This window comes from Rana temporaria, chromosome 12, assembly GCF_905171775.1.
Source record: "Rana temporaria chromosome 12, aRanTem1.1, whole genome shotgun sequence".
NCBI classification, from domain to species: Eukaryota; Metazoa; Chordata; class Amphibia; order Anura; family Ranidae; genus Rana; species Rana temporaria.
The window spans coordinates 50,715,674-50,731,530 of record NC_053500.1 but is presented as its reverse complement, the minus strand read 5'-3'; the positions used below and the strand labels follow the sequence as shown (position 1 = coordinate 50,731,530).

At 43.3% G+C, this 15,857-nt stretch overlaps 1 protein-coding gene across 2 annotated transcripts in view; it reads right to left on the bottom strand.

Moving 5' to 3' along the window:
- Positions 1–15,857, bottom strand: part of CBX1 (chromobox 1) — a 68,049-nt gene that overhangs the window by 33,634 nt on the left and 18,558 nt on the right. For both annotated transcript variants that reach the window (XM_040331233.1, XM_040331232.1), the window contains exon 3: positions 1,077–1,254. In XM_040331233.1, the coding sequence (XP_040187167.1) occupies positions 1,077–1,254 (178 nt within the window). The remainder of the gene's footprint in view (positions 1–1,076; positions 1,255–15,857) is intronic.

Below are 15,857 nucleotides of genomic sequence, written 5' to 3'. Positions count from 1 at the left end.
GGCAGTGAAAATAGTGAAAAATGACATTAGAATTGCTGTTTAACTTGTAATGCTTAACTTGTAATACCAACGGCCACCACCAGATGGCGCCAGCTCACATCTGGTGGTAATAACGTGTAATACCAACGGCTCACCACCAACTGCCGCCAGCTCACAAAAAAAATATATTTTTTTTTTGCCCACCTTCCAAGCCAAGTCGCCAGGACACTATTTCTAGTCGCCATGGCGACCTGGCGCCCGGGATTTGTCGACCCCTGGCTTAGACTAAAGATCACGATTCTCTCACAATTCTCAAAAACTGAATGCCAGACCCCCCCCCCCCCCAAAATAAATAAATAAATAAACCTGTGATTTATCTGAAAATATGAATATATAAAAAACAGACCAGTGATATGTCTATAATGTTAAAGACCATATAACTCCTATGAAAAAAGCAGAATAAAACTTTGATTCTGCTTTTTTCATAGGAGTTATATGGTCCTTAACATTATAGACATATCACTGGTCTCTTGTTTATACATCAGAAGCAGTACCGCCAGCAACCATTGGGTGGCGCATGGATACACACAGTTGTACAGAACTGTGAGAAAGATTAATACATCAGAAGCAGTACCGCCGGCAACCACTGCGCATGGATACACACTACAGTTGTACAGATCTGCAAGAGAAGCCCAGGCATTCATCCAGCAGCACAGGCTGCTGACGTCGGTTCCAATATCGGCGCCATTTGCGTTCCACGCTGGTTACGTGGAACCAGCCGTGAAACAAAAGAATCGTGGCTTATCCCGCGGGGAGATCGTGGGCGGGGAGAATTGAGATCGCGATTCTCTCCGCGATTAATCGTGCAGCTCTACTTGCCGATTTTATGAGAGAACTGTCATTTACAAACACCATTTCTCCATCTGAAATAAATACTAGCAGCACCCACGAGGGATAATGTAAAGAAAACAAGAAATTTCAGTGGAATTCATTACATTTTGTATAAGTGAGTTCATTTATCTGCCTTGCTTCCCAGAAACCTCTATTGTGCAGAAAAGCCACAATCAACCCGACATAACCCTTTCAAGCAATCTCACCTCTTCCTTCTTCTTCTTGGGCTTGCTCTCTTCACCCACAGGATGTTCAGTGTCTGAGTCCGCTTTGCGTTTTCCATCCGACTTCTCTGCCTCCTGTGCAGTTTTTTGCGATTGCAGGAACTCGGCTATCAGATCCGGACAGTCCAGGTTCTCTTCGGGCTCCCATGTGTTGTCCTCACTGCAAACACCAGAGAAATTGATATCAAGTCTCCACCAATAAAACATTCAATACAATACGAGTACAGTTCATTTTCAACTGGTAAAAAGAAATGCACTAAAAAGTATAGTTACCTATGAAGAAAAATGTATTAGGAAAAAAATTCCTCTAAAGTGTTGCTAGCATTAAGCAGGCACTTCTGATTCCCTACATATCATTTATAACCACTTGACCTCTGGAAAATTTTAGCCCTTTAATGACCAAGGCTTTTATTTGCTATTCAGCACTGCATTATTTTTAGGCCCCTTTCACACCTGCGGACTGTATGTCCGCTTTTTCATTCATCTGTTTACGGATGAAAAAGGGACATACATTAATCCCTATGAGATAGCGGGTGTCAGCGGATGAACATCCTATTTTTCCATCCGTCTGCAGAGCGGATTGGGTGAACACGTGTTCATCCGATCCCCCATAGGGGAGAGCGGAGACCTGACAGGGCGGTCCCTGCACAGTGTGCGGGGACCGCCCTGTCATCTGCCGGCTCAGCAGGGGATCAACGGAGCGATCCCCGCTGAGCAAGCGGATACACATGTTCGGATGTTATTATTAATCAAATTTAGATCATTTTTTTCCACACAAATAGAGCTTTCTTTTGGTGGTGTTTAACCACTTAAGGACCCCTTCACGCCGATATACGTCGGCAGAAGGGCACGGCTGGGCACAAGCACGTACCTATACGTCCTGTTAAAGAGTCCAGCCGTTGGGTCGCACGCCGCCGTGCTCACAACCCGGTCCGAAGCTCCGTGACCACGCCCGCAGGACCCGATCGCCACTGGTGTCCCGCGATCGGTCACAGGAGCTGAAGAACGAGGAGAGGTGTGTGTAAACACACCTTCCCCGTTCTTCATTGTGGCAATGTCAGTGATGGTCTGTTCCCTGATATAGGGAAGATGATCACTGACGTCACACGTCCAGCCCCGACCCCCTACAGTTAGAAACACATATGAGGTCACACTTAACCCCTTCAGCAGTAGTAGTTAGTAGTAGTAGTAGTAGTTAACTCCTAAACTGCAATTGTCATTTTCACAGTAATCAGTGTTTTCGCTGTGAAAATGACAATGGTCCCAAAAATGTGTCAAAATTGTCCGATGTGTCCGCCATAATGTGGCAGTCACCGCCATTAGTAGTAAAAAAAAAAAAAAAAAAAAATATTAATAAAAATGCCATAAAACTATCCCCTATCGATAAACGCTTATTGCAATTTTTTTTTACCAAAAATAGGTAGAATACGTATCGGCCTAAACTGAGGGAAAAAAAAATGTTTTATATATTTTTTGGGGATATTTATTATAACAAAATGTAAAAAATATTGCATTTTTGTTTATAGCGCAAAAAATAAAAACCGCAGAGGTGATCAAATACCACTAAAAGAAAGCTCTATTTGTGGAAAAAAAAGGACGCCAATTTTGTTTGGGAGCCACGTCGCACAACCGCGCAATTGACAGTTAAAGTGAGGCAGTGCCGAATCGCAAAAAGGGGCAAGGTCCTTAACCTGCATAATGGTCCGGGTGTTAAGTGTTTAAAACCCACTTTTTTTTGTTTGTTTGTTTTTTGCTATATGAAAAAAAAAAAGCCAGGTTTTTCTTAGAGCCCTTTCACACTTAAAGCGCAGCCACGTTAATCGGTATAGTGCCGTTGTTTTAGAAGTGCTTTTCGGCCACTAGCGGGGCACTTTTAACCCCCGTTAGCGACTGAAAAAAGGGTTAAATGCGCCCGCAAAGCGCTGCTGCTAAGGCGCTTTGGCAGGGCTGCCCATTGATTTCAAAAGCCCCAAAGATGCTGCTTGCAGGACTTTTTTTGAACGTCCTGCCAGCACACCGCTTCAGTGTGAAAGCACTCGGTCTTTCACATTGGGACTGCAGATGAGGCATTTTTCAGCCGCTTTACAGGCACCATTTTTAGCACTAAAGCGCCTGGAAAAACTTTTTCAGTGTGAAAGGGGTCTTAGTTTCGGTTATAAAATTTAGCAAACAAACTTTTTCTATATTTTTAGTTTGGAAAAAATAAACCAAAAATCAGTGTATATTATTTAGCCTATGTGAAAGTTATAGAGCCCACAAACTAAGGTATACAGTATATATTTGATCATTCTCATTTCTTGAGGCCATAAAATGCCAGGACAATACAAAGATCCTACAAATTACCCCTTTTTGGATGAGACCAAGTTATTTAGTAAATGGTATGGTGAGTTTTTTGAAGTTGTAATTTTTGATCACAATATTTTGGAAAATTAAAATCGTATTTTATTTTTCACATGCTGTCCCTAGTGTAGTACAGCATCACCATATGACTGGTGTGGCAGGGATCAGGGATACTGACTGATGACAGTGTTAAGGAAATTTGTTCTGTATATAATTGTATTCTATTTTGTATGTAGTGCACACGGCACTAATAATGTTTTCATTACATGTTTGCATTCTTTCGAGTCCGGATTATAATTAGTCTGCCTATGTTACGCCTCTTGTTACCAAAAATGTACAATTGTAATATTAATGTGATACCTACGTAATCATGTGTATAAAAACCTACAATTGTGTCATAATAAAGAACGGTTATTTGGAAAGATGCTGAGTGTATCTTTTGTGTCTGTTCCCTACTGCAGTAGTTATTCTTAATTTGGAACCACTAATCAATATGAGGATAGGAGTTGTCTTTCTATAAAATGGCCAGGTCAACAGTATGTAAAAAAAATAAAAATCCAAAGTTATATTTTTACTGTGAAAAGTTATAGCTATTAACCACTTGCTTACTGGGCACATAAACCCCCTTCGTGCCCAGGCGAAATTTCAGCTTCAGGCACTGCGTCGATTTAACTGACATTTGCGCGGTCGTGCGACGTGGCTCCCAAACAAAATTGACGTCCTTTTTTCCCCATAAATAGAGCTTTATTTTGGTGGTATTTGATCACCTCTACGGTTTTTATTTTTTGCGCTATAAACAAAAAAAGAGCGACAATTTAAAAAATATATATATATTTTTTACTTGTTGCTATAATAAATATCCCAATTTTTTTTTGAAAAAAAATTTTTTTTTCTCAGTTAATGCCGATACGTATTTTTCGACGTATTTTTGTCAAAAAAAATCGCAATAAGCGACTGGTTTGCGTAAAAGTTATAGCGCCTACAAAATAGGGGACAGAATTATGATTTTTTTTTACTAGTAATGGCGGCGATCTGCGATTTTTATTGGGACTGCGATATTGCGACGGACGTATCGGACACTTTTGACACAAATTTGGGACCATTCACATTTATACAGCGATCAGTGCTATAAAAATGCACTAATTACTGTATAAATGTGACTGGCAGTGAAGGGGTTAACACTAGGGGATGAGGAAGGGGTTAAATGTGTATCCTGGGTGTGTTCTGTGTTTACACACAGAGCTCCACGTATCTGCTGTGTTACCGACGATCGCGTGTACCCGGCGGACATCGCGGCCTCCAGGTACATGCATCGGCTCCCCAGTGATGCGCTGGGACAGTGTTTACCCGCTGCGCGCCCCCCAGAGGTGCGCGCGGGTAATGCACTTGAAATGACGTCCGTCCAGTTGGCACCTGAGAGCCGCGCTGTTGACGTCTTTTGTCAATAGCATGGGTCTCAAGTGGTTAATATATGAAAATAAAACATAAATATGTGACTTTGACTCAGTGGAAAAGAAGTATCGTTTTAAATAAATATCATAGTAAATTTCATATAATCTACCTAACATATCTATACAACAAATGAGAAAGATCCCCTCGCTCACCCCAGACACCCCAAAAGGGAACATGCTGTGTCCAAGGAGACACAAGGGACTTCTCCTACACACTCTATTCTCCTCCAGAGATTTCTGGTGAAGATATGAGAGGAGACATTATGGAAAACCTTTAACTGATAACATATTGGTCTTTACTGAGATTAACTTGAGAACAAGAACCTGTTTTCATTATACTAAGCAAAGTCTAGTATTCTGACCCTAGGACTATAAATTGTTATAGAAACCTGAGAAATCATATTGTAACGTATTAAAGAACTATACTATTCATATTCAGGAAAACAACATTTTATAAAGGGAGTAAAGAAAAAGAAAAAAGAATAAAATAAAATAAAGAAAGAATGAATGTGAAGGGAGCTGCTTTAAGCTCCCTGAGCACATGGGATGTTGCAGAGGGACAGATTATGTCTCCCTCGTCCCCCACACCTGGGGTTAATAGGTAATTTGGCCTTGGTGGGCGGGGAGGGTGGCCCCTCCCCTGCACACCTGAAAGGTAAAATCCCAGGTGGATTAGCCAGGGCCCAATGGATAGTTAGGAGCGGGTCACATGTCCCAGGGGAACCTTCTGGAAGTGTAGAAGGTTATTTAAGCCAGGGCAACAGGCTGCAGCAGCCAGAACGCAAGGTGATCCCTACCTGTGAACTCCCTCCCCCCTCCCTTGTCGCGGCCTAATTATTACTGGTTTTCTCTCTTGGTTTGTAATGAACAAGAGGGGTTAGTTAATAATACAGTGGATCCAACCTGAGTCGTAGTGACTGGGTTGATGAATGGTGGTGGTTAAAGCGGTAGTTCACCCTCACTTACATCATTTTTCCATCGAGACAGGCATTGTAGCGCGAGCTACAGTATGCCTGTCCCGATTTTTTTACCCCCGTACTCACTGTGTACTTGTACATTAAAGATTTCGGCTCCCGCGGGGAATGGGCGTGCCTATGGAGAGGGAGGATGATTGACGGCCGGCCCTGGCACGTCACTCTCCCCGAAGACAGCCGGAGTAGGTCTCGGCTCTTCACGGCGCCTGCGCACAGGCTATGCGCAGGCGCCGTGAAGAGCCAAGCCTATTTCGGCTATTTCCGGGGAAGCGTGACGCGCCAGAGCCGGCCGTCAATCATCCTCCGTCTCCATAGGCACGCCCATTCCCCGAGGGGAGTCGGTATCTTCGATCTACGAGTACAAGGTGAGTACGGGGATAAAAAAATCGGGACAGGCATACTGTAGCTCGCGCTACAATGCCTGATTTTATGGTATAAGAAAAAAATAAATAAATTTTTTGCGTTTATAGGGTGAACCCCCGCTTTAAGTAAAAAAGTGATGTGTTATATGGTGTATATATTGAGTTGGTTAATTGTTCAATAAATATGGTCAATTTAAACAAATAATACCAGTAATAAAGGCCTGCGGCCAAGTTTACTCCACCTCCTGCCTCTGAAGTCGTTATTTCAGGTAAAACATTCTGCATACAGTCCCAAGAAAGGTGTAGAAAAAAAGGGGTATAGAGGGAAAGAAAGAAAGAAAGAAAGAAAGAAAGAAAGAAAGAAAGAAAGAAAGAAAGAAAGAAAGAAAGAAAGAAAGAAAGAAAGAAAGAAAGAAAGAAAGAAAGAAAGAAAGAAAGAAGAAGAAAGAAAGAAAGAAAGAAAGAAAGAAAGAAAGAAAGAAAGAAAGAAAGAAAGAAAGAAAGAAAGAAAGAAAGAAAGAAAGGCCTACCTGACCAATATAAACATCAAAAATCTGATCTGACACTGCTTGTGCAGCACTGAGCACGTGCGAGATCTGCAAGGCTGAAATCCAGGAAGTCATACAGTCTGGCTTCATGATGCCCACACTTAAGATGGCCCCAGTCAATTTCTATTTTATAAAGTGTCTAAATGCTGTAACAACCTAACAAAACGGACCTTAGTTTATAGACTAACTTTACTAGAATACATTAAGCTTGTGTATTACAGGGGTATTTATATTTAAAAAGTGAAATTGTGTCCGGAACTCCGCTTTAAATTCAAATAGCTATTAATTTTAAGACGTACACATCAGCTACCAGAGATTCAGCAATTACTGCATTTAGGTTCAAATGATCCTCCATGGCTTGTACAAACATCGTGAAAAATCATGTAAACGACTGGGAATGCAATATCAAATGTGGCCCACTGCTCCCCTTCTTGTTGGGTATGGCATATATCAATGTTCTCCTTTCCTGGAGGCTGGAAGCACTCACCATTTTAACGCAAAGCCTACAACTGCTGAACATTAGCATGGCTATCTGGTTCCAATACTTTAAAACCATTGATCTGCAAGAAGCATACATGTCAGGAAAGTCAGAGCCCTAACCTCCATATAAAGTCAGTGCCTCGTGAAACCACCCGATCAGCATGAACCAGGGAACTAGTATTTCCATAAAGAGGAGAGCACTGACAGCCTTTATGCATCCCGATTACAGTAATGTTTCCTTCTTCAGAAGTAAGGAGCGCACAAGAGTCATAAAAAAAATGCCAGACTAAACATTCATATCAGAAACAGACAGACAAAAGAGAAGTGTTATGGCTCAAAACGATTCTGGTAACACGTGTAATTCTAAAATAGAATTTAATAAAAACATCCAGTTTTTTTTCCGTCAAAGTAACCCTGAAAAGTTCTCCTTTTGTCTTAAAGTGCTTGTTTTTACTTATTTTTCACTTTTACTTACAGGTAAGCCTATAATAAGGCTTACCTGTAGGTATAAAGAATATCTCCTAAACCTATACGGTTTAGGAGATATTCCCCTCGCAATGCGCCGCTGATTGCAGCGGCGCATGCGCAGGGGGAATCCACGACGAAAGATCCGTCAGCCGCCGGACCTTGCCGATTTTAAATCTCCCGCGCGCACGAGCGGGAGTGACGTCATCGCCGCTCCAGCCAATCACAGCGCTGGAGCGGCGATACCCGGAAGACACGCCGGAGCAAGATGACATCTCGCTCGGCGTGGACCAGGTAAGTATTTCATAATCAGCTATTATGCGGTGCATACTAGCTGATTATGCCTTTTGCCTTGCAGGTTTAAAAAAAAATAAAAAAAAATTATATATGCGGTTTACAACCGCTTTAAATTCTTTTTGATGAAAAATAAAGTTGAAGTGCACAGTCTTTGCCAATGCAATCTGAATTTCTGCAATGCAAGATCTAAAGCTGGCCATACCTGCAGGCTGAACATAAAAAAAAAAATATATATATAAGATTCCTCCATCTACACTATACAGAACGGACTAACAAATCTCTCAATGCGGCTATTGTATTCTGACAGCTGGCCTCACTATCTGTCTAAATACACAAACAATGTCCGTATTCTAATTTTCCATCCAGCTCCTTCGATTATTCAATGGAGGGATGTCAGGCAAGAGGCAGCCGATATGGCCACCCACTGTGCCAATTTTGACTGGTTCATCTGTAACCGGATACAATTTCAATGGTTTAAGCCTAAAGTACAGTGCTCCTGGCTGCTAGTCCCAAAAGATTTGAAATTAGATATTTGGCGATGTAACTACTGTACTGCTCTCTGTCACTCCTTACTGGAGAGAAAGCTACGCCTAAGCAGCTGCAGTGAAAGAATTCTCCAGCTTCTACTTTTTGAATACCACCCCATCAGTATACAGATATAGCTCTAACATGAGAAAGCAAAGCCCTGTTCTACACCCAAAGGCTGCTGGCTCCACACAGACACAATGAGCAACAAGGCATGGCTGCAGGGAGCCATGGGGCAAGAGTAGTCCTATGCTCTATGCTTGCCTTTTTTTTTTTTGGCCAGAGCTTCCACACTTCAGGTCCTGTTTAATGCAAATGCTACACAAAATATGCACATTTGCTACTGGCCAGTGACTCACAAATTAGTAATAGATTCATACATAATGCAGCCCTGGTGTTTATCCTAAAAAAAAAAGGGGGTGGAGGACAATAGAAATATGGGAGTTTGACTGCTTTACTCGCTTGCCGACCAGCCGCCGTCATTATACTGTAGCAGGTCGACACGATCCCGTAGCTGTACGATGGCTCCTTCCTAATAGCTAGGAACCACGATTTGTCATGGCCTATAGTCAGTCCCTCCCCCCACAGTTAGAACACACGCTAGGGAACACAGTTAACCTATTCCCTGCCAGTGACAATTACACAGTAATCGGTGCATTTTTATAGCACTGATTACTGTATAATTGTCAATGGTTTAAAAAAAATGTGTCAAACGTGTCTGATGTGTCCGCTATAATGTCGCAGTCCCGTGAAAAATCTGAGATATTTATTATAGCAAAAAGTACAAAATAGTGTTTTTTTTTCAAAATTGTTGCTTTTTTTGTTTATAGCGCAAAAAATAAAAAATGCAGAGGTGATCAAATACCACCAAAAGAATCGTCAATTTTGTTTGGGTACAGCGTTGCCCGACAGCACAATTGTCAGTTAAAGTGACGCAGTGCCGTATCGCAAAAAATGGCCTGGTCATTGAGCAGCCAAATCTTCCAGAGCTGAAGTGGTTAAAGAGTAACTCCACTTTTGTTGAGAAAAAAGCATTCCCCTCTTAATCCCTGTGTATTTGTCTGTGTCCATATGGGAAAGTGAATCCAATGAGAGGCGTTTCATTATTATCAATTTGCTGCTGCACCTGCAGGGCACCAATGAGAGAAATTGAAGGGTCTGCATTCCTTTGGACGTGATTTACCATTGGGGGTATCTCATCAAAAATTATTTTTTTGTTGCAGGGGATGCCTGAAATCTGACTTGTATCTTAGTTTTTGTAACGGAATGTCCCACACTCCGCTTGAGTGCTTCCATCATATATCGCTTCCTCCAATCTGAATCTAGATATTAAATATTATTGTTGCATAGTAAAACCAAGAACTAGGACTCGTTTGGCTGCAGATCTGGAACATAAACTCAGTAGATCTGGACCCCAAGAACTAGGCAACACCAGTTTTGGAGTGAACTAGAATAAACTATTTGAACACAGATACAGGCTTTTAAACACTTGAGAAGGAGGTTCCCCTCCTGATCATATTACCCTACAATACAAACTGTAACCAGAAGCAAATTAACATGAGCAAATTAACTAGTCATTTAGCCTAGGTGACTCAGAGGTTTGACCTTCCAGGTCAGCCTTGTCGTCTTCTAGCTCAGAAGACACAATACACATTATCATAAGTATAAAAACAGAACACCTTCACACAATAGCAGAGTTAAAGGGGTTGTAAACCATCATGTTTTTTCACCTTAATGCATCCTATGCATTAAGGTGAAAAAACTTCTGACAGTGACTGGCCCCGTGTTTTACTCCACTGACCCCTTTCGATCCCTCGGCAAAGACGCACTATACCTCTCTACCTGGGGTACTTGGTTCCTGATTGGATAGATTGATAGCAGTGCAGCCATTGGTTCCCGCTGATGTCAATCAAATCCCGTGACACGGGCGCCGAGTCCTACATTCGGCGTCTATGGACAACGAATGCTGGACTCGGGAGCGCGCCCGCAAGGTAACCCCCAGGGTGTTATACAATGCAGGGGGAGCTCAGAGTGCTGCAGGGGGACCCCAGAAGAGGAAGATCTGAGCCACTCTGCAAAACGGACTGCACAGTGGAGGTCAGTGTGACACACTTTTTTTGTAACAAAAACACCCCAAAACACCACAAAGCTTTACAAACACTTTAAATTAGCACAATTAACAATACAAACAGTGACCCCCCCCCCCCTCTTCAGCCTAGTAGGCAACAGAGTATAGCAGGGGACTTACTAACAATAAACACATTATGGCAAGGGACCCCAGACTGGCCGATGCCAATATTTATTGGACGATATATGATGCCGATTTTCGCGGCCGATATTTTAGCACGATTTGGGGATGGGGATGCATTGTGCAGAGGGATAGATGGTGCTGGGTGGGGATGAAGATGATTGAGTTGCACTGGGAAAATGGATGAGGATGACTCAATGTAACTCTCATATACCCATCCATTTTCACAGGGGGGGGTACATCCATCCATGCTGCTTTCTGGTATCTATCTGCATGCATTTGATAAGGCTAGGTGCATGCCGATAGATGCTGATGAGCTGACCTGCAAAGCACAATAGAAGCAGCCAGCAGGCTCCGCCTCAGCAGGGAAGGAAAAGGAGCTAGCTAGTGCTGGCCACAATCACCTTGCTGGGGGGGGGGGGGGGGTTACTAGTCAGACAGTCGGCGGAGGCTCGGGCCTGTGACATGCTAATGATGATGATGCTTTCTTCCTCTGCTAAAGCCCACCGGAGGAGGGGGCGGGGCGGTGCTAGTGAAACTTTCTCCTTCTCTTCTATAGGGGCAGGCCACCACGCAGGCTATCGGCGGCACGGGTGAAGGATTAATTTCACATGCTGCTGTAGGGGGAGCGGGGCCCTGGTCAGTACTGCTGGCGGCCCTGCGGGCTGGGTATAGTGTAGCAGTCGCAAATCGGCCTAATTTCCACAATAGCTGGCTGATGTCGATTTCTTGAAAACGGCCAAATATCGGCCGATATATCGGTCGACCTCTACCCCAGACAGGTGGCTTGCTGATGACATCAGCACCTGCTATGAGTTCCACACTGGCAGAGACCATCATGGCCTTTTTAATAATGTCCTTTTGCAATACATAACATCTTCCTAAATGCTTGTAGCTCCCTCAAATGCCAGGGCCCATAATCGGTTGGCAAGAGGCTAGCATTCAGTCCCCTCCAAATGTCTCTGTTCCGGGTGAGTCTATCACAGTTTTGACCTCTAGGAAAATCAGCGAGTCAATCAAAAGCAGGAAATGATGTTCTGAGGGGCGTTCTGTACACATCCTGTGTACAGAACACCTCCAGGTAGCCATATTGCATCGCACTTTACGGAAAACTACAGAGCTGCAGATTGAAAAAGCAAGGTCATTTTTAATAACATTCCATTACAATATGACTTGAGTTTCAATTGTATACGTTATATTATGGGGGTTTTCAACCCCTGGGCGAAAGTGGAGTTACCCTTTAAGGTTTCTTTTAAAAGGTGCCCATGGACATGAAGGCTAGGTTCATATTTGTGAGATTCAAGGATGCACACAAAATCATGTGTTCCCACAATACACAAAAAAGCACATCCCTTTTGCAAGTGCATAGCAGTGCCACCAACTCTTAGTGGCACCACTAATTGAAATCACATGCCAAAACACATGATAACGTATTATCTTTGGTGGGGCCAGATTAAAGAAAAAAAAAAGTTGCTTTCACTTCTTTTGTGCGATTTTCATGCCTAGGGAAGGCAACTGAAATGAATTCACTGCCAAAACAAACCGTTTACTGTGTAAACGGACCCGAACTAAAACTGTTTTGAGAACGACCGAGCAACCACCTTATCTTACACGGCCCCTGTAGATGGTCCTGATCAGCCATTCTGCAGGTGATAGATCAACAGTATAGGCCTGAAAACTGTGTCCAATCCATACAGAGGGCTCTTGGCTTCGGAACACTCTGCCAAGTCTACATGTTTATGCTGTGTTCTGACAATAGCACAATCCAGCTGCCCTCAGGCAAAGTTAGCATGTCTACACCCACTGCCATGAACACCTTACAGAAGGTCATGCACAGGAGGTATTTAGGCAGCTTATAGGAGGAGAAGAGAACCTAGGAACCATGAACAATCGTACTATGCAATAAACAGTGAAGCTGCAGAAAACATTGTTGGTACCTTATAGTTATGAAAAGTGAACAAAAAGAATGGCTGGTCAGAATTGCAAAAATTATATGTGTATACAGTGCCTATAAAAACAAACTATTTACCTACTAGGACGTTTTCACACAAGTCATAACTAGTGCACTCAATGATTTCCCAATCATCGATTTGCCACAATTAGTTAATTGGAGATCACCTGTGTGTTGTCAAGGTGTTTCAAGTGATTGTAGTATAAAATACAGATGAATCTGGAAGGCCCAACTTCTGATAAATCAGAATTGTGGCATAACCTACACCATGAAGACAAAACAACAATTCAAACAACTTGGTGAAAAGGTGATTGAAAAGCACAAGTCAGGTAATGCACACAAGAAAACAACGCTGAATATATCTTAGCAAAAAATGAAAGAGCAAACTAACAATGAACTTCTCCTATTTGGTCCCTTTTGGTTTGTTAAATATACAATTAAAAGGATTTTGTTAAACTTGTTTGACAAATGCAAAAAAATACCTGTCCATTCTGCCAGAACTACGGAAAAATCCTCCCCCTATGTTACTGAGATGGGTATAGTGTTCTGTAGTCCTAAAACCCTTTCTGTAACAGTGCTGCTTCTCCAGTGTCACCCTAGGACAGGAACTGTCCCCCCATTACGAAACCAATCATTGAAGTTAGGGTTGTCTCGATACCGATACTAGTATCGGTACCGGGACCGATTCCGAGTATTTGCGGGAGTACTCGTACTCCCGCAAATACCCCCGATACCCAAATAGAATACTTCCCCCCCCCGCCGCCGTCGCGCTGCATTCCCGCCGCATCCCCGCTACCGCAAACTGTGTAATACGCGCCGGGAACATTACAGCTTTGAATAGCTGTAATGATTCGCGCCGCACATAGACACTCCCCCTTGCTCGGGTGAACTGTCCAATCCCGAGCGAGGGGGAGTGTCTATACGCAGCGCGGCACCAATCATTACAGCTATTCTAAGCTGTAATGTTCCCGGCGCGTATTACACAGTCGGCGGTAGCAGGGATGCAGGTAAGCGGGATATGGGGGGAGACATGGCTGCATAATGGGGGGAGACATGGCTGGATAATGGGGGGAGACATGGCTGGATAATGGGGGGAGACATGGCTGGATAATGGGGGGAGACATGGCTGGATAACGGGGGGAGACATGGCTGGATAACGGGGGGAGACATGGCTGGATAACGGGGGGAGACATGGCTGGATAATGGGGGGAGACATGGCTGCATCTGTGGGGGACATGGCTGCATCTGTGGGGGGACATGGCTGCATTTGGGGACACATTTAAAAAAAAGGATCGGTATTCGGTATCGGTGAGTACTTGAAAAAAAGTATCGGTACTTGTACTCAGTCCTAAAAAAGTGGTATCGGGACAACCCTAATTGAAGTGATATTAAAAAGGCAGATTATTATTTTTTTTTAAAATAACAGTCATACTTATCTGTTCTGTGCAGTGGTTTTACACAGAGAGCAGTCCCCATCCTTTTCAAGTCCCCCACCAGCGCGCCTTACTCCTCCTTCCTGCAAAGTGCCCCCATAGCAAGCAACTTGCTATGGGGGCACCCTGGCAGGCTCACTCCCTAGCCGCTTCTCTGTCAGTCCATTCACACAGAGCGCCGCACAGACCCGCTCTCTCCTCATTGGCTCACTGGCTGTGATTGACAATAGCGGGAGCCACTGACTTCCACTGCTGTCTAAGCCAATGAAGAAGAGCCCAGAGAGAGCCACTGCTCTTGTGCACATCGCTGGATTGCCATGGGGCTCAGGTAAATATTAGGTGGGCTGGGGGGCACTACTGCACACAGGTTTTTTTTACCTTCATACATAAAATGCATGAAGATAAAAAACCTTTAGCTTTTACAGGCACAAGTGGTTGTAAACCCTTACAGACCACTTTTCGCTACAGGTAATCCTATAATAAGGCTTACCTGTAGCTACACAGGATATCTCCTAAACCTGCATGGAGATATCACCTGTCCCCTGCATGTGGCGATGTACTGCAGCAAAGGCACATATTTGCCATTACCGGTGGCTCTTGCGCGCATGCCAATCACAGCGCTGAAGCCGCAATACCCGGAAGTAACCCCCAGGAGTGATGTTGTCGGCCAGAGGGGGGTACGAGGATGGCTGCGGGGGCTTCAATGCAAGGTATGCTATGCATACTAGCTCATTATGCCTTTGTCTTGCAGATTATTTTTTACGGTTTACAACCCCTTTAATAAAAAAGATTTTGGAACACATGGAAAACTGTGTCTATGCAAGCAGGAGGCTAGAGGGGTCACCAAGAGACCCATGACCACTATAAAGGAGTTTCTGGCCTCATTTACTCAAATTAGAGACATTGGGGTTTATTTTCTAAAACCGTAGAGAGCAAAATCTGGTGCAGCTGTGCATGGTAGACAGTTTCTAACTTCAGGTCGTTAAATTAAGCTTTGACATAAAAACCTGGCAGCCGATTGGCTTCCATACAGAGCTACAACAAATTTTGCACTCACTAGTTTTAGTAAATCATCCACTATGCATACAACTGATGCCAAGGTGCATCACCAGTGAGCACTTTATGGTAATGTGAAAAAGAAAGCCACTAAAATATACATGATCTCAACTACAGAATTAACAGAAGATACCTGGAAAACTCTGAAGGAAGCTGGTAGAAGGTTCTATGGTATCAGGAGACCAAAACTAAGCTACCGGCTACCAAACCACTTTTTGGCAAATCCAAACACTGCTCATCAGGCTTCTCTGTTGTGCATTTAGAAAGGCTTCCAAGGTTAGAATAAATATAGAAAAATAAATACAATTCTGGGGGAAAACCTGATGCAAACAAAAAACAAAACCCTGAGTGCCAATTCACACTACAGCAACTTGGAATTTGACTTGTAAGTCCTCAAGTCGCCCCAAGTTGCTGGACATAAGAAATGCCATAGAAGTAAATGAGCCGTCTTAATGCACACTACTGAAATCGCTCCGACTTCAGAAAAGGTTCCTGTACTACTTCAAGGCGACTTCTAGGCAACTTGTACCCATTGATTTTAATGGGAGTTGCCTTCAAGTCGGATCTCCATCTATATTGAAGTGATTTTACAGGAAAAAAATATATAGTTTACCCAGGCAAACCCCTCCCTCC